At 49.1% G+C, this 15,302-nt stretch overlaps 1 protein-coding gene and 1 long non-coding RNA gene across 2 annotated transcripts in view; one reads left to right on the top strand and one right to left on the bottom strand.

Annotated features, from left to right (window-relative positions):
• Positions 1-15,302, top strand: part of ZMIZ2 (zinc finger MIZ-type containing 2) — a 105,879-nt gene that overhangs the window by 84,161 nt on the left and 6,416 nt on the right. Inside the window, exons 10-17 of the mRNA XM_081890879.1 lie at positions 2,456-2,597; positions 4,599-4,809; positions 5,628-5,733; positions 6,731-6,888; positions 7,558-7,625; positions 8,616-8,684; positions 12,774-13,015; positions 14,844-15,016. Coding sequence (XP_081747005.1) covers positions 2,456-2,597; positions 4,599-4,809; positions 5,628-5,733; positions 6,731-6,888; positions 7,558-7,625; positions 8,616-8,684; positions 12,774-13,015; positions 14,844-15,016 — 1,169 coding nt within the window. The remainder of the gene's footprint in view (positions 1-2,455; positions 2,598-4,598; positions 4,810-5,627; positions 5,734-6,730; positions 6,889-7,557; positions 7,626-8,615; positions 8,685-12,773; positions 13,016-14,843; positions 15,017-15,302) is intronic.
• The window catches only part of LOC309358291, a 52,575-nt gene that overhangs the window by 4,439 nt on the left and 32,834 nt on the right, over positions 1-15,302 (bottom strand). The window lies entirely within an intron of this gene.

Here is a 15,302-nt window from a genome sequence, read left to right on the forward strand (position 1 = left end):
CACTGGGTTCAAGGGGAATCGTTTGCAAAAGGCCCAAGGGATTCTTAGGGGCCTTGAATGTCCCTTAATTGTTATTTCTTTTAAGATCCCCTTTTTTTAATCAGATGATCCACCTGATCGTAGGAGGCTATATAGCCAGTCATTAAACTGGGAGGGGCAAACCTTTTAACTGAAGTCAACTTTCTCAAAAACAGTATGATGCCTTAGGCGCCTTCCTTTCTGTATCGGGTTGCAGTTCTCAAGAGCAAATGAGAGTGCCCTTTGAGCACCATCCCCAACACCAGCTTTGAACACAAAGACCCACAGAAATGCAATATTGGTAGCTGTTGCAATCTTTTATGGGATTCCTTTCCTTTGGGAGTTTTCCCCAGAGCCCTTACCTGAGTGCAGGCCTGAATTATTAACAGCACTTCTGTTTGTACAGTCCTTTGGCGACTGTAGATGAGAAACAAGTGTTATTTTAATTTATTCTTGGTTTTATATTAACTTTAATAAAACCGTTCTGCTCCGCTCTGGAGCACTAAGCTTAAACCAAATAGCTACACTGGACGCTCATTGAACATGGACTATAAGGCACCTCTTCTGATTGGTACGCAAGAAGAATATCCAATCTCCTACCTACCCTTTGGAAACTTTATACAATAAAATGTTGCAGTTTGGAGTGCTCCTGTTCAGAGTTCCAGTCAGTCAGCGGTACCTTTTTCAGGTCATTCCCATTCCACACAGAGTTGTTCTGTTTCCTTCCTCCACTCCCTACCCCCGCCAACAATTAATCTGCTTTCTTTGGCCACTGAGCAGCCTGTCCTCATTGGGCTACTGTCACAATCCACCGGGTTCCAGTTCCACAAGGAATAGGTCCCTCACCAAAGCACTTCGACAACAGGGGCATCATTGCCGAGGCAGTGAAATCCAAGCAAACCATGGTTAAGCACACAGAATCTGTCTAGCTCAGAAGATGATCCATAGGCCAGCAAGAGTCCACAGTCAGCATCACAGAGAATTCAGCAAAGCACAGCATGGGGTTATGGAAGAGGTAGCCAGCAGCTACTCAGGCCTTCTAGCAGCTGTTAGTAGTGAAGGAGTTTCGGGAATTGCTTATTCACAAGTAGCACAACAACTCTGGCTGTGTCGTGACTCCTCAGCCTGGGTTTGGGCCTTCTGGTGCCATTGTTCATGAGGACTGGGTGATGGTTCTACCAAGGTCATCTTCTGGAGCTTCAGGAGTTCTGTAGCAGGTCTCAACCCAGAGGGCTCCTCAAGGACTGGTTTTAAGAGGACCCTTCCTTCCCAAGTTCCTTGATCTGTGAGGTGTCTCTGCTTCAAATCTACTACCAGATCAGGACTGGGCCTGACAGCTGCTTTAGTTGTGAAGTTCCTCCCTTCAGGTTCCTCCTCCCCAAACGTTTCTTGTACTTCTGGTAACCTTGGGTTCCCCATGAATGGTGGGGCTGAATTGGCTAAGTAAGGAGAACTGAGAACACACATGCACACAGGGAGGCGGCGTTTTTTGACTCCACCAGGATTCAGTTTGTGCATTTAGCAGAATCGCATGGTAAAGCTTCTCTTGATGGTAGGGCTTCACACAGCATGTTGGGAGGGGTTGAAAATATTAAACATGAAGGATTCAGGTGAGGTGGACATTTAATGTTTGAATTTAAATTTGTTATATATATATATATATATATATATATATATATATATATATATATATATATGAAAAGAAAGCATTAAACACACACACACAAAACAACAACCCCCACATACTTCCCTGTATATAGAGAACGCATGTCAGTGAGAGAGGTTCAACCCCAGCCTTCTCAACATGCTGTTTACTTTTTGAAGTAGAGTGGTCTTTTTCATGGAATAGCATTAAAAATAGGATTCCTTCCACTTTACCTCCCCCTTGCTGCACCCCCCACCCCCGGTCCCATTGCCCAAAGTGATTCAGTCCAGGACAAGCTTTATCACTTGATTCTGCTCCAGATTTAGCCAGCAGATTCGGAGGAAACAGCAGAATTTCAGTGGTTAGAGGATTCCACGGCAGTTCAGAAGTGGCAGTTGGGTGCTTGGCCCTCATGTGGGGGAAGGGTGCCTGCGGACCTCATTAATATGCAGTGGGTACAGTCTGGGGTGGGGTGGAAAGGAGAGCAAGGAGCCCCTGCTCCCCCCCAAATGCTTGGAAAGTGCAGGGTCGTGGGGGAGGGGAAGGGTGGTGAGACCCCTGGAGCCACAGAAGGAGCGGCTACCAGGCCTCTTCTCTGCGCCACCTGCTTCCTCATCCCGCCTGCCAGGCATTTGCTTTGCCCCCAGGCGCACGCCGTCCCTTACGGCATCCCCGGCTGCCGGATCAAGCTGGCCTCCGCACCGGCCTTGGTGCCCCTGCGCTACCTCACGGTGCCCGTTGCCTTGCGCCAACAGCCCACCGCCAACCCTCTCTCTCATCTCGCCCTGCCAGGAAACCCTTGCGACGAGCTGCGCTTGACCTTCCCCGTGCGGGACGGGGTCGTGTTGGAGCCCTTCCGCCTCCAGCACAACTTGGCTGTCAGCAACCACGTCTTCCAGCTCAGGGACTCGGTTTACAAGACTCTGATGCTCAGGTGAGAGAACCACCCTCTTTTTTCCCCCCTGTCGCCGTTGTGCTTCCTGCAGGGGAGCTCATTTCCTCCCACCGGGGTCACCAGGAACGCTCTGTTGGGAACAGAGAGAGCATCCGTGCTTCACAGTCTACACAGGAACAAGAAGAGGAACTGGCTGTGACCCAGAAAGGTCTTTCTTGTTCCTTGGACCTTTTCAGTTCCTTAAGACTTGAGAGCCCCCTATTTCACTGTATCAGGCCTGTGGGGCCTTTGGCCCTCCAGATGTTGTCAGACTCCAACTCCCATCAACCCCCAGCCAAAGTGTTCAGTGCTGATGGATCATGGGAGTTTGAGTCCAACAGCATCTGAAGGGCCAAATGTTCCCCACTCTTGCACTAGACCATACAAGTACTCAGTCGCATACATACCTGGAACACAGGTATGTATCTTACATCGGAAAGATTGTAAGACATTCTGGGCGGCCATTCACCACACTTTTAAAAGGAACAGTGGGTTATTTAATTGACTGTTTTTTGTTCTTTGCAAGGGCCGGAGGTAGCAAGTTCACCTGTTCTGAACTTCCAAAACCGATCCTCAGTTTTAGCTGGGGAAAGGCCCATAGCTCAGTGGTAGAGCACTGCTTTACATGCAGAAGTCTGACTTCGTATCTAAAGTGTCTTCCTGGGTTCCCAACATTCCCAACTTGTCAGAGACAGAACGGAAAATCTAAGGGGAGAAAAGAAGGGGGGAATTGAGAGAAAAATGAGGCGGGGTGTGTCCGCAAGAAATGATTTTCTCAGTTGGGAAAAAGGGAAGAGGGCTTTCACATCTCTATCCAGAAAGAGATCTGCACTGAACACTCAACGAAGGCTTCTGAGATGCTCGTTTCTGAGGTCTTTCATAGCCATTGTTTGACTACTTCAGACTTCCAGTATCAACCAGGGATTGCCTACTCCCATTTTGGCTGCAGCTCCCTGTTGAATATTGAGTGGCATCTTCCCAGTAACACAACAGTAACTACTGCGGGTTGAACTGCGGGCTGAACTGGCCGCAGACTGCCTGTGTCGGGGCATTTGCAGGATCAAAAGCCCCACTTTCCCACGTAGAGGTAGATTATTATCTCATCAGCCTTTCAGTTATGGAATTCCCTTCGCCACAGAGGTGCACCGGGTACCTTCATTATGTAGTTCCTATCCTGTGCTGAAGATGCACCTCTTTGCCCCAGTCTTCAACAACTGACCACCCTAGACTGTCATTTGTTTTAAACTGATTTTAATATTGTATTTTTAAATTGCGCTGGGACCTTATGGCGAAGGGTGGTTAATATTTCAAACTAACAATCATAATAATTTGGGCCCTTGGCTCTGAAGAACTTCTCTCTGTCCCCTTCCTATATGGAGAAGTTCTCTGGCATTCCCAAAGAGAATAGCTTAAAACAGAAACATGCCAGACTTTCTGTGTCTTGAGAGATTCTTGCTGTATCCCTGTCAGCCCTAAATCCGTAGCACAGGGATGCTTTGCATCAATAAGGGTTCAATCCCCAGCATTCCATAGGGAAGGACCTGTGTCCAGATGGAGCAATACTTGTAGCCAATGGTCCAACTTGCTATAAGACAGTTTCATATGTTCCTGCAATGAGCCATGGTCTTCAGAAGGGGTGGGGATGTTCCCTTGGGGGCTTTATATGCCACTGGTGAATGGGGCAGCGGCAAAAATGAGCGGAGCAACACATGCAAATTTTACATTTGCACAGAAGGCTCACTCACACAGTGAGGCATTATCAGTGCAAGAGGCATCATCAGATTTCAAGGACATACCCCATGCATGAGATGCAGAGCAGGGGCAGCCTAAAGAGTGAGTGCATGGCCTGAGTGGAGTTCTGAGGGCCAGGCAGAGAAGACTGGAGGGCCACATCTGACCCTCCACCCCTCCTCAGGGTCTTGCATGCGTCGCTGGTGGGCTTCCCAAGGAATCAGCTTTTCGTTGCCATTTTTCGAAAGGCGTTCCATTTGCTTTCCCCAGGCCTGACTTGGAGCTGCAGTTCAAATGCTACCACCACGAGGACCGACAGATGAACACCAACTGGCCAGCCTCAGTGCAGGTCAGCGTGAACGCCACGCCCCTGACCATTGAGCGGGGAGACAACAAGACATCACACAAGCCGCTCTACCTAAAACAGGTGTGCCAGCCTGGCAGGAACACCATCCAGATCACCGTCACCGCTTGCTGCTGTGTAAGTTGCCTCTTGGATTCCTTCCCTCCCCGACCCCCCCTCCCCGATCTCTTGTTCCCACAGCTGCATGGAGCCCACTGTTGAGTAGCCTCTCTTTACCCAGGAGAACACCCTGCAACTGTGCCTTCTCTGTGGCGTATCCCCTTCAAATTCATTGCGGGGATCCGCTAAATACTTTGAATGTTCCTGTGGACGGGTAAAAATACTGAGGCCTTGTATGAGAAATAGCCAAATGCTCTCACTGTACCTCTTTAAACAATCATGGCTTTCCCTCCAAGCATCCTGGGAACTGTAGTATGTAAAGGGTGATGAGAGTCCTAAGGAGACCCCTGTTCCCTTCACAGAGCTACAGTTCCCAGAGTTCCCTGAGAAGAGGGATTGGTTGTCTAACCACTCTGGGAATTGTAGTGCTGCCGGGGGAAGAGAATAAGAGTCTCATAAAAGTGCTTGGCCCCCTTAACATACTACAGTTATTGGCATTCTTTGGGGGAAGCAATGGTTGCTTAGGTACAATAGTGCTTTCAGTGTTTGTATGTGGCCTCAGTGGTGCATTTTGCACATAGCACATCCGTGCAGGAGCGGCAGGTGGCGATGCAGAGCTCTGAAGCTCACAAGCAGGATAGGACGGCCATAGGTCACCTCTCCCAGGGTTGCTCCTCAGCAGCTGCTAGTCAGAGACATGCAGCCTCTGTGGATTTGTTGCTCTGATCTTTTGAGAAGAGGGCGAGAACCTCTCTTTCCTATTCACTTTGTTCGTGCCATGCATGGAATCTCTCGAGACACAGCCGCTAACCTCTTTTCTCCTCCTTTCTTCCCAGTCTCACCTCTTCGTCCTGCAGCTGGTCCACAGGCCCTCCGTGAGGTCTGTTTTGCAAGGCTTGATAAAAAAACGGCTTCTGCCAGCGGAGCACTGCATCACCAAAAGTGAGTTATGCGCTCAAAGAGCATAAGGAGAACCTGCTGGATCTGGGTAAATTCCCATCCAGCCCAACATCCTCTTTGCCCAGTGGCCAACCAGATGCCCACGGGAAGCCCACAAGTTAAGGCAGGAGTGCAACAGCACTCTCCCTCCTTGTGCTTCCCAGCAAACTGGCATTCAGAGGCTTACTTAATACTGGAGGCAGGCCTGTGTGGCGGAAAGGGAGGCGACCTGGTACATTTTTACAGGGCCTTGAAAAGCTCGGCTGGCCAAGGGGCCCTGCTGGGCTTACGCTGTCATGCCAAGAACACCCTGTGCTTCCCAGCCAACTGGGGTGTGATTGGAGATAATCGTGGCTGGTAGTCATTTGTAGCCTTATCCCTCCATGAATTTGTCTAAGCTCCTTTTAAAACCGCGCAGTTTGCCATCCATCGCTACATTTTGTGGTAGCGAAGGTCAGGAGCTCGTCCTACACTCGAGTAGGGCCCTGGCAGAGACACATGTTCGACTGGCATGTTCTCTCCCTCCTGGTCGATCGTTCGGGAGCTTCAAAAGCTTTCTTCAGCCCGAACATCACAGCGACCGATGCCAACCGACACCGGCACACTTAGGGATCTGCAGAGTCTTCGCAGCTTGCGTAACAGATCTCAGCAACTCAGCATTTTGGCTAATCTACCTTATTTACATATAAACACAAACAGAGCACTGCAACACGGCTCACTCTTGAGCATCAGACAGCAAAGAGAAAGAACAAAGGACAATAGTCCCACTTCACAGAACACAGTAACACAAACATCCTGTCTCCGTCACTTCCTGCTTTGTGGAGTCAAAACACACACTGTCATGTGAAAGACAACAATCCCATGACTGCAATCATGGAGCAGGAATTCTAACAGCAACCTCCGTAGTTCAACTGTGTGCTCTCCTGCCTATGAATTTTGTGATGGAGGCCAAAGAGCCCCGCTGTTTGCAACAACATCCCTTTTCCTTCCCAATCCTTAGTAAAGCGAAACTTCAGCAGCGGCACAATCCCTGGAACTCCAGGTCCAAATGGGGAAGATGGAGTGGAGCAAACGGCCATCAAGGTGTCTCTGAAGTGCCCCATTACTTTTCGGAGAATCCAGCTTCCTGCCAGGGGTCATGATTGCAGGCACATACAGGTGAGTCTCTGGTCATACAGCCTTCCTTCCCATTCTGCTGCATCACTGCAGCCTCATAGAATTGAGCTCCACCAATGGCACTGTTATCTCCCGCTGCCCCTCCAAAGTTTGCAGAGTGGCTTCTGCCCCCTTGCCCGTGTGATCTCCCATCTAGGCAGCAGCTGTACTGCCTCGTCAGGCCATTTTTAGATATCTAGAATGGGGAGGTGGTTTTCTTCAGCTGCTGTCACTCCAAGACCAGGGGTTGTGTCCTGCTAACTTCTGCTGAGAGTAGACCCAATAAAATTAATGGGCCTAACCTTGCCATGCCAATTAATTTCAGTGGGTCTACTCTGAGGGATGCTGGCACACATTTAAAGCACATTCAGCACTCGGCACAGAACCCTGGAAACTAGTTTGTTAATACTACTACTACTATTATTATTATTATTATTATTATTATTATTATTATTTTGCTAGAAATTGTGGCTCTGTGAGGGGCAAACTACAGTTCTCAGGATCCTTGGGCACAGGGGTTGCACTGTCAATGTGTGTGTGTGTGTGTGTGTGTGTGTGTGTGTGTGTGCGCAGCCTGAGTGTGACTAACATTGGATACAACTGTAAATGGCTGCCCCCTCTTTGGGGAAATCTACATCTTCTTCCCAACCAAATTCCCTGTCTTTTGCTCAGTGCTTTGACCTGGAGTCCTATCTGCAGCTGAACTGTGAAAGGGGGACGTGGAGGTGTCCTGTTTGCAAGTGAGTATTTGTGGGTGGGGCCCATGACCTTCTCAGGAGCGGGTGGCATCTATGAAATGCAAGAATGCAGTCAGCAAAGCAGTATAAGCACTCAGGAAGAACCCTCCTGGATCAGACTAGCCACTCAAACCCCAGCATCCTGTTTCCCATAGCGGCCAATCGGATGCTTCTTAGAAACTCACAGGCAGGGCATGAAGGCAATAGCTCTCCTCTATTGACTATAGTACCTCACAGTTCTACTGACCTGCTGTGCCATTCTGGCAAGATGGCTCCCTCTCTCTGCCCTGTCTATTTCTTGTGCCAAACGTCTGCTAAACTTCAGTAATAGTGAACAAACCATGGGGACTTGTGTGGGACATGAAGAAGGAGAAAGAAGCGGTTGAGAATCTGTATGTGTGTGTCAGAGACGAGGAACCTGTGGCTCTGCAGATTTGGGGCTCCCACTTCCCATAAGCATCAGCCAGAATGGTCAATAGGGATAATGGGAGTTGTAGTCTAGCAACGCCTGAACAATCGCAAGACCCCATCTTCAGTCTATGTAAAAAAGGTAAAGGGACCCCTGACCATTAGGTCCAGTCGTGGCCGACTCTGGGGTTGCAGCGCTCATCTCGCTTTAATGGCTTAGGGAGCCAGCGTATAGCTTCCGGGTCATGTGGCCAGTATGACTAAGCCGCTTCTGGCGAACCAGAGCAGCGCATGGAAATGCCATTTACCTTCCCACCGGAGCAGTACCTGTTTATCTATTTGCACTTTGACGTGCTTTCAAACTGCTAGGTTGGCAGGAGCAGGGACTGAGCAACAGGAGCTCACCCCGTCACGGGGATTCGAACTGCCGACCTTCTGATCTGCAACCCACAGCGCCACCCACGTCCCTCAGTATATGTAGTCAGAATCATATGGCAAGCCCCCAGCCTTTACACTTCTCTGAGCAGTGTTTGTTGCTACCACCGCTATTACTGCTAACTATTGTACCCTTTGCTTTGTTCTCAGTAAAACAGCCCTGTTGGAGGGACTCGAAGTGGATCAGTACATGTTGGGGATCCTAATCTACATTCAAAAGTAAGTGTCCGTTCAAAAAAAGTGAACAGCTACCATCAGATCCAGATTTGTGTGTTTGTATTTAGACTTCAGACCATTTGCAAAGCAAAAAAAAAGAAAGTCAAACCGAAAGGAACTGCATATCCATATAAGACGAGTTAGCAGAAATAAAAGTTACACAAACCAAAATAAAATTTAATGTTTAAACAACAGACAAACTTAAGATTCTGACTATCCTGCCCCAAAATCCCTAGCATCAAGTAATTTAGGTGGGAAATGTGTGGTGTTTGAGATGTGTGTCTATGCTTTCCACACAGCAGACAGATTGCAGTCTCCTTGGTTTTTTCCTTAAAATCCGACCCAGATATTCTTCCTTCAGCATGTCGTGCAAAGCACACTGTGTAATAATACGTGCAAGATTTTCACCCCATTTCAAACCACAAGGACAGGTACGCCCAAAATAGGGCCTATAATTATAATAGTATGGGCTTTTCACCACCTGAGGGCAGCCAAGCGCTGGAGCCAGACCCCTCCCCAGCCGATTACCCCTTCCTTTGTGATTTTGTCATGGTTAGACAAAACCTGCTGTGTTGGGATAGGAACGGAATAAGAATTCAGGTAGGGAAAGGCCTTAGATCAGGGATGGGGAAACCTGTGGCCATCCATATATTGCTGTGCTACAACTCCCATCACCCCTGACCATAGACTGGGACTGATGAAGTTCATCCATATCTAGAGGGCCACAGCTTCCCCACCTCTGCCCTGGATAAACTCGCTCATCACTGAGACCAGAGGTTTCGGAAACCAAAGAGGCAGCAGCAGAGACCCATTTTGGAAGAGAGTGCCAATGCAATGTGGTGTCTTGTCAGACGAGGACAGGAGAGGTCTGGGTTGAATTCCATGCTCAGCCAGTTAAGCAAATTACAAGAACAGCTGTTGCCTCTGCTTTCCAGGGTTGTTGTGAAGGAAGATGATGATGATGGTGGTGTTGAATACACCCCCCCCAAATCTGGCTGGGTTTCCCCAGCCACTCTGGGTTGCTTACAGCACATACAAAATTGTAAAACACTAAACATAAAAAAATTCCTGATACAGGGTTGCCTTCAGAAAATTGTGGAAATTTTGAAGCAAATATTCTGGGTCAAGGTATAGGCCTGAACAGAGAGAGGTCATTCAGGTAGGACTCTGAGGCAGAAGTCTATGGCCTTAGGAAAGTGAGTGACCCCAATTCCGAAAAGAGTCACTCATCACATTCTGAAGTAAATGTATATTTACCTCTTAAAGAGGCTCCCCAATAAAACTAAGTCCAGAGTCTAAAATGTTGGAACTGCATCGCTGGGCCTGACAAGCCCCAACTCCAGCACCACTAACCCCGAAATTTATACGAGCCAGAAAGCTTTCCGAGAGGCAGAGTTTGGGGGATTGGTCAGCCTGGTTCAAATCCTTGCTGAACCCCGGCTGAGTCACTGGACAGCTGCTGCCCTCAGCCTGACATCCTCCACAGAGTTTCATTTATTCCGTTTATATCCCACGCTCTCAGGCAGCTTACAGTAACGAGGCACGATTACACAGCCCTCGAAGGCAACACAAGACGCACACAATGAAAAACAAAAAGCCAGTCAGCTCTAATATTGCAAGCACAGAACCCGAGGGAGCTCAGACTTTCAGAATATCAAGCAGTCATAAAGGTTCACCATGAGCAGATTAAAAAAAATGCTTTGCAATGGTTTCTGTACTATTTTTTATTATGTTATTGTTATTATTATTATTACAACATTTATATCCCTTTTCTCCAAGTTGCTCAAGGTGTACATGGGTCTCCTCCCCTTTCCTTTCACAACAACCCTGTGAGGTAGGATAGGCTAAGAGATGGTGGCTGGCTCAAGGTTGTCCAGTGAGCTTCAGGGCTGAGTGGAAATTCGAACCCTGGTCTCCCAGGTCTGGGTTCAGCATTCTAACCTCTATACCATAATGGCTCTGCTATGATTTCTAAATTATCCCTGGGAGCCACTACTGACAAGGCTATGCCATTTGCCCCACTTTGCTGATCTTGTACCTACTTCCTGTCTTGTACCCAAGTCAGACCATTGGTCCATCTAGCTCAGCGTTGTCTACACTGACCGGCAGCAGCTGTCCAGGGTTCCAGACAGGAGTTTCTCCCAGCCCTACTTGGAGATGCCAAGGAATGAACATGGGACCTTCTGCGTCCAGAGCAGATGCTCTACCACTAAGCTAAAGCCCTTAAAGGATCTCTGAGCAGGCTGTCTCTGCCTAGCCTGAGATATACAGGGATGCTCACAAGGCGGTTGTGGCAATGAGTGAGATTACAGCCAGAAAACAGATTGTATACTGAAATGCATATTAATTGTAGCATCTTCTCTTTGCTACTCAGTAACACAGTATCTTGAGTCTAGTGGCTAAAACTCTAGCACCTTGTGGTGTTTTGTTTTCATCTTTCCCCTCTGTTCATTTATTTATTTAGACACACAACTTTGTATCCTTCAGCTGTTGCTAGACTGCAACACCCACTACCATTGGCTGTTCTGACTGGGGCTGATGGATGGGAGTCCCAACATCGTCTCCAGGACATCATGGTTCAGGGCAAGAATGAGAGCCCATATGTTGTTGGACTCCAACTCCCATCAGCTCCAGCCAGCTTGGCCAGTGCTCAGGGATGGTGGGAGTTGTGGTCCTGCAACACCTGAAATTCCGCACCCCTGGTTTAGGGAATTCATACCCGAACAGCTTTATATCCCTCTCCCCAGTGACCCCCATCCCTTCCCTGAATGCTGATTGTGCTTCTCGCTTCCTTCTCGGCCCCAGAGATCCTGCTGTCTCATTAGCAGCTGCACCAGGTGTCACAACTGAGCCTTCCTTGTCCCAGAATACAGAGCAAGTCCAGCCAGCATGCAAAACTTCCCTTCTGCCATTTGAGGGCCTCGTGCTCCCAATTTTCACTGCCGGGAAGAAAAATAAAAAAGACAGCATTGCTTTACATAAACAAGAAGGAACCAGATCAAACCTGCTGGGCACTGAGGCAGTGATGTTCCGGCCTTGGTGTATAATTCACTGCATCATTCCCCCTCCCCTTTACTTACACTGCCAAGGACAAATCTTTGAGCCAAAAAAAGGGGGGGGAATCCTGGTCCTGTGCCAGCAGCCTGGGAAGTTCTAGAAAACGGGGCTTGTATTTCCATGGGGTCCTGTGCTGAGACGGCATCCATGGACATCCTGTCAGCCTCAGGTTTTTGATTCTCTTAAGGGCCGTTCTGAGCCTGACAAGGTTTGAAATAGAGTTGAAAGCACTCCGTTTTCAGGGCTGCAGGTGGGTGCTTAATTTCCAATGAGCAGAGTTTGAAATTCCGTAAACACACATCGTCCAGTGATGGGCCTCCAGCCTCTTGTCTTAAGACAGGGCTGTGAGATGGCTCAGCTCTCAGCCCTCTTGAGGTTGTTCCAAGGGCACACACTTAATCCACCTTTTCCCTGCTATGCTAGAAATGGCCGTGAAGCCGTGCAAGCCTACTTTTGTGTGCCGGCTCACAAAGGGCCCTGAATCCAGGCAGCCTTGCGTAGGAACATAGGCATAGGAACATAGGGTGCTGTTTACACTTTGCCAAGGCACTCACCCAAAAGGGTGGCGCTGTGGGTTAAACCACAGAGCCTAGGACTTGCCGATCAGAAGGTCGGCGGTTCGAATCCCCATTGCTCGGTCCCTGCTCCTGCCAACCCAGCAGTTCGAAAGCATATCAAAGTGAAAGTAGATAAATAGGTACCACTCCAGCGGGAAGGTAAACAGTGTTTCCGTGCGCTGCTCTGGTTTGCCAGAAGCGGCTTAGTCATGCTGGCCACATGACCTGGAAGCTGTACGCCGGCTCCCTCGGCCAATAAAGCGAGATGAGTGCTGCAACCCCAGAGTCGGCCACGACTGGACCTAACAGTCAGGGGTCCCTTGACCTTTAAGGCATTCACCCGCTTAGCTCGGTAGCATCCGCGCTTGCAGGGGGCATATCTCCAAAGTTCCAGGCTTGTTCCCAGCCCTGCCCAGAGATGCCAGGGGCTGAGCCAGAAAGACCGTCTGACCATCCTTCCCGTTGCCTCCCTGCCCAGCTCCGAATATGAGGAGATCACCATTGACCCGACATGCAGCTGGAAGCCGGTGCCCATCAAGCCCGACATCCACATCAAGGAGGAGCAGGACGGGCCTGTGCTGAAGCGCTGCCGCACCATGAGCCCCACCCACATGGTGATGCCCAACGTCATGGAGATGATTGCCGCCCTGGGACCGGGCCCCTCGCCCTTTGGGCCCCTGCAGCCCCCGCCCGCCAGCGGCAGCGACTATACCAGCCAAAGTGAGTCTGCGGAACTGGGGCAGAGAGACCTCTCTGGGGGGGACTAGGGAAAGGACACTGGGCTGCATCTCAGAGTAGACCCATTGGAATGACTGGACTGAAGGTAGCCATGCCCGAGGGAGGCTCTCTGAGCAGGCCTAGCATGGGAGGCAAGCCTTCGTTCTGCAAGGATGCAGCCTTCCTCCTCCAAGGGAGTCGTGCTTTCCAGTAGTACAGACTCCCTAGTCCACCTAATGGGTCTTTTGCAGCCCCTGGGTACATTTCCTCAGCCCCTGATCAATACTTACGTCTCCACTTTGTCACCAGAAGTCCAAACCTTTGTACGTACAGTGCTGTTATTGGATCGTTTCGTCCTTGTAAGCTTCCCTATTGTTTATTTTTGTATTTATTTTATATAACGTCATTGGTTTGCACGGTGTTTTACAGAGCACAAGTGGGTCAGGTCCCTGCCCCAAGGAGCTTACAGGCTAAGATTTGACACTGGATAAAAGCAGAGAAAGGGGACAGAAGGGGAGGCAGAGTGGTTAACAGCGGGGGAACCTTGTGGCTTCTTCCAGTTACACCTACGTGGACACAGTTCTAGAAGGGAATGGGCGCTGAGGGCTGAGTTAGGCGGAAAGAGAAAAGAGCTGGTGCACAGAACAGAATGAACATGACAAATTTAGGGTCATTAATTTGAATGTGCCTACACATTGTACATTTAAAGCATATCTCTCCCCCCCCCCGAACCCTGAGAACTGTAGTTTGTTAAGGGCGCTGGGAATTGTAGCTCTGTGACATGTTGTTGTTGAGGTTGATGACGATGATGACGACAACATTATCATAACAGTGGTACTTCGGGTTACAGACGTTTCAGGTTACAGACTCAGCTGACCCAGAAATAGTACCTCCAGTTAAGAACTTTGCTTCACTATGAGAACAGAAATCACACGGCGGCGGCAGGCCCCATTAGCTAAAGTGGTACCTCAGGTTAAGAACAGTTTCATATTAAAAAGGGACCTCCAGAACAAATTAAATTCTTAACCCGAGGTACCACTGTATTATTATATTTATATCCCACCATTTTCAAGGCAGTTTACAGATAAAAGCAATAATTTAAAAGCAATTAAATGCTGATAGAATTAAAATTATATATATGTATAAAATCTGTTCAGAACATACAAATACAGTGCTACCTCTGTAACCTGAAATGTATGTAACCTGAGGTACCACTGTAATTGCAACAAAAACAGCGCACGTGTGGTAGCTCGCGCATGCCCAAGGATCCTGTCCACATCCTCAGGCTGTAAAATTTGAAAAATATCCATTAACAATGGACATTCAGAGGCCAAAGTTACACCCACAGGACGTGTATCAATTATAGTGTCCAAGTCAGAAAGGATCCAAGGGATTCTGTCGACAAAGTGCTAAGCAACTTGTTCACAGCAGACCGTAAATTATAGTCCCCAGGGTTCTTCGGTGCTCTCTCTTAAGGGCCCCCAACACTTTAAATATATGGTGTGCACACAGCCTAGAACCAGCATTGGATAGAACTCATTATTTTTGCATTTCTGATGGTGGACTTGAGCACCCAAATACTAAGCACTTTGTATAAGTACTAACCATTCCCCCAAAGGAATTCTCTACCTAGCACTAAGTTTTTATAAGGGGTGCCGAGTCCCAAACCACCTCACACGTCTGGTTCTTGCTCACATTCCTGTCCAGAGCCCCTCTTCCATCTTTTGGCTCCTGGAACGGTGCATAAGGAAACCCATCTCTGTGTCCCGAATTGCCCTTTTGCTCTCTCCCCCCCGCCCCTGATTTGGATTTTGCTTCCCTCTCTCAACAGGTTCAAGCTTTTCTGGTCCTGGGACTTTTCCTGACTCCTTCCCTACTGTGAACCCCGGCACCCCGACATTAAATGAATTCAACCAAGGACCTCCCCCCATCTCATACCAGTCTGACATTCCCAGCAGTATGCTGACTCCCGAAAAGCCACCTGCTCCCTCCATCCCTGGACAGGTCAGCCCAGATCTCCTCTCGGGGTGGAATGGGAGGTGGGCCAAGGAGGAGGACGGGGCTTACCGTATTTTTCGGAACATAGGGCACACCTAGTTTTTAGGGGGGGGAATAAAGAAAAAAAAATCCATCCCGCTCACTGTCTTGGCTTTGTTTTTAGCCGCGGGGCTGGGGCAGGGGAAGCCTGAGCTCCCCCTGACCCCAGCCCCCAGAACAGGTCTGGGAGCGGTGGCAAGGTTGCGAGCAGCCTTGCCGCCACTCCCGGAGCTCGCTGGGCTGAGGGCACGCT

The sequence above is a fragment of the Podarcis melisellensis genome, assembly GCF_964234715.1.
Source record: "Podarcis melisellensis genome assembly, chromosome: 15".
NCBI classification, from domain to species: domain Eukaryota; kingdom Metazoa; phylum Chordata; class Lepidosauria; order Squamata; family Lacertidae; genus Podarcis; species Podarcis melisellensis.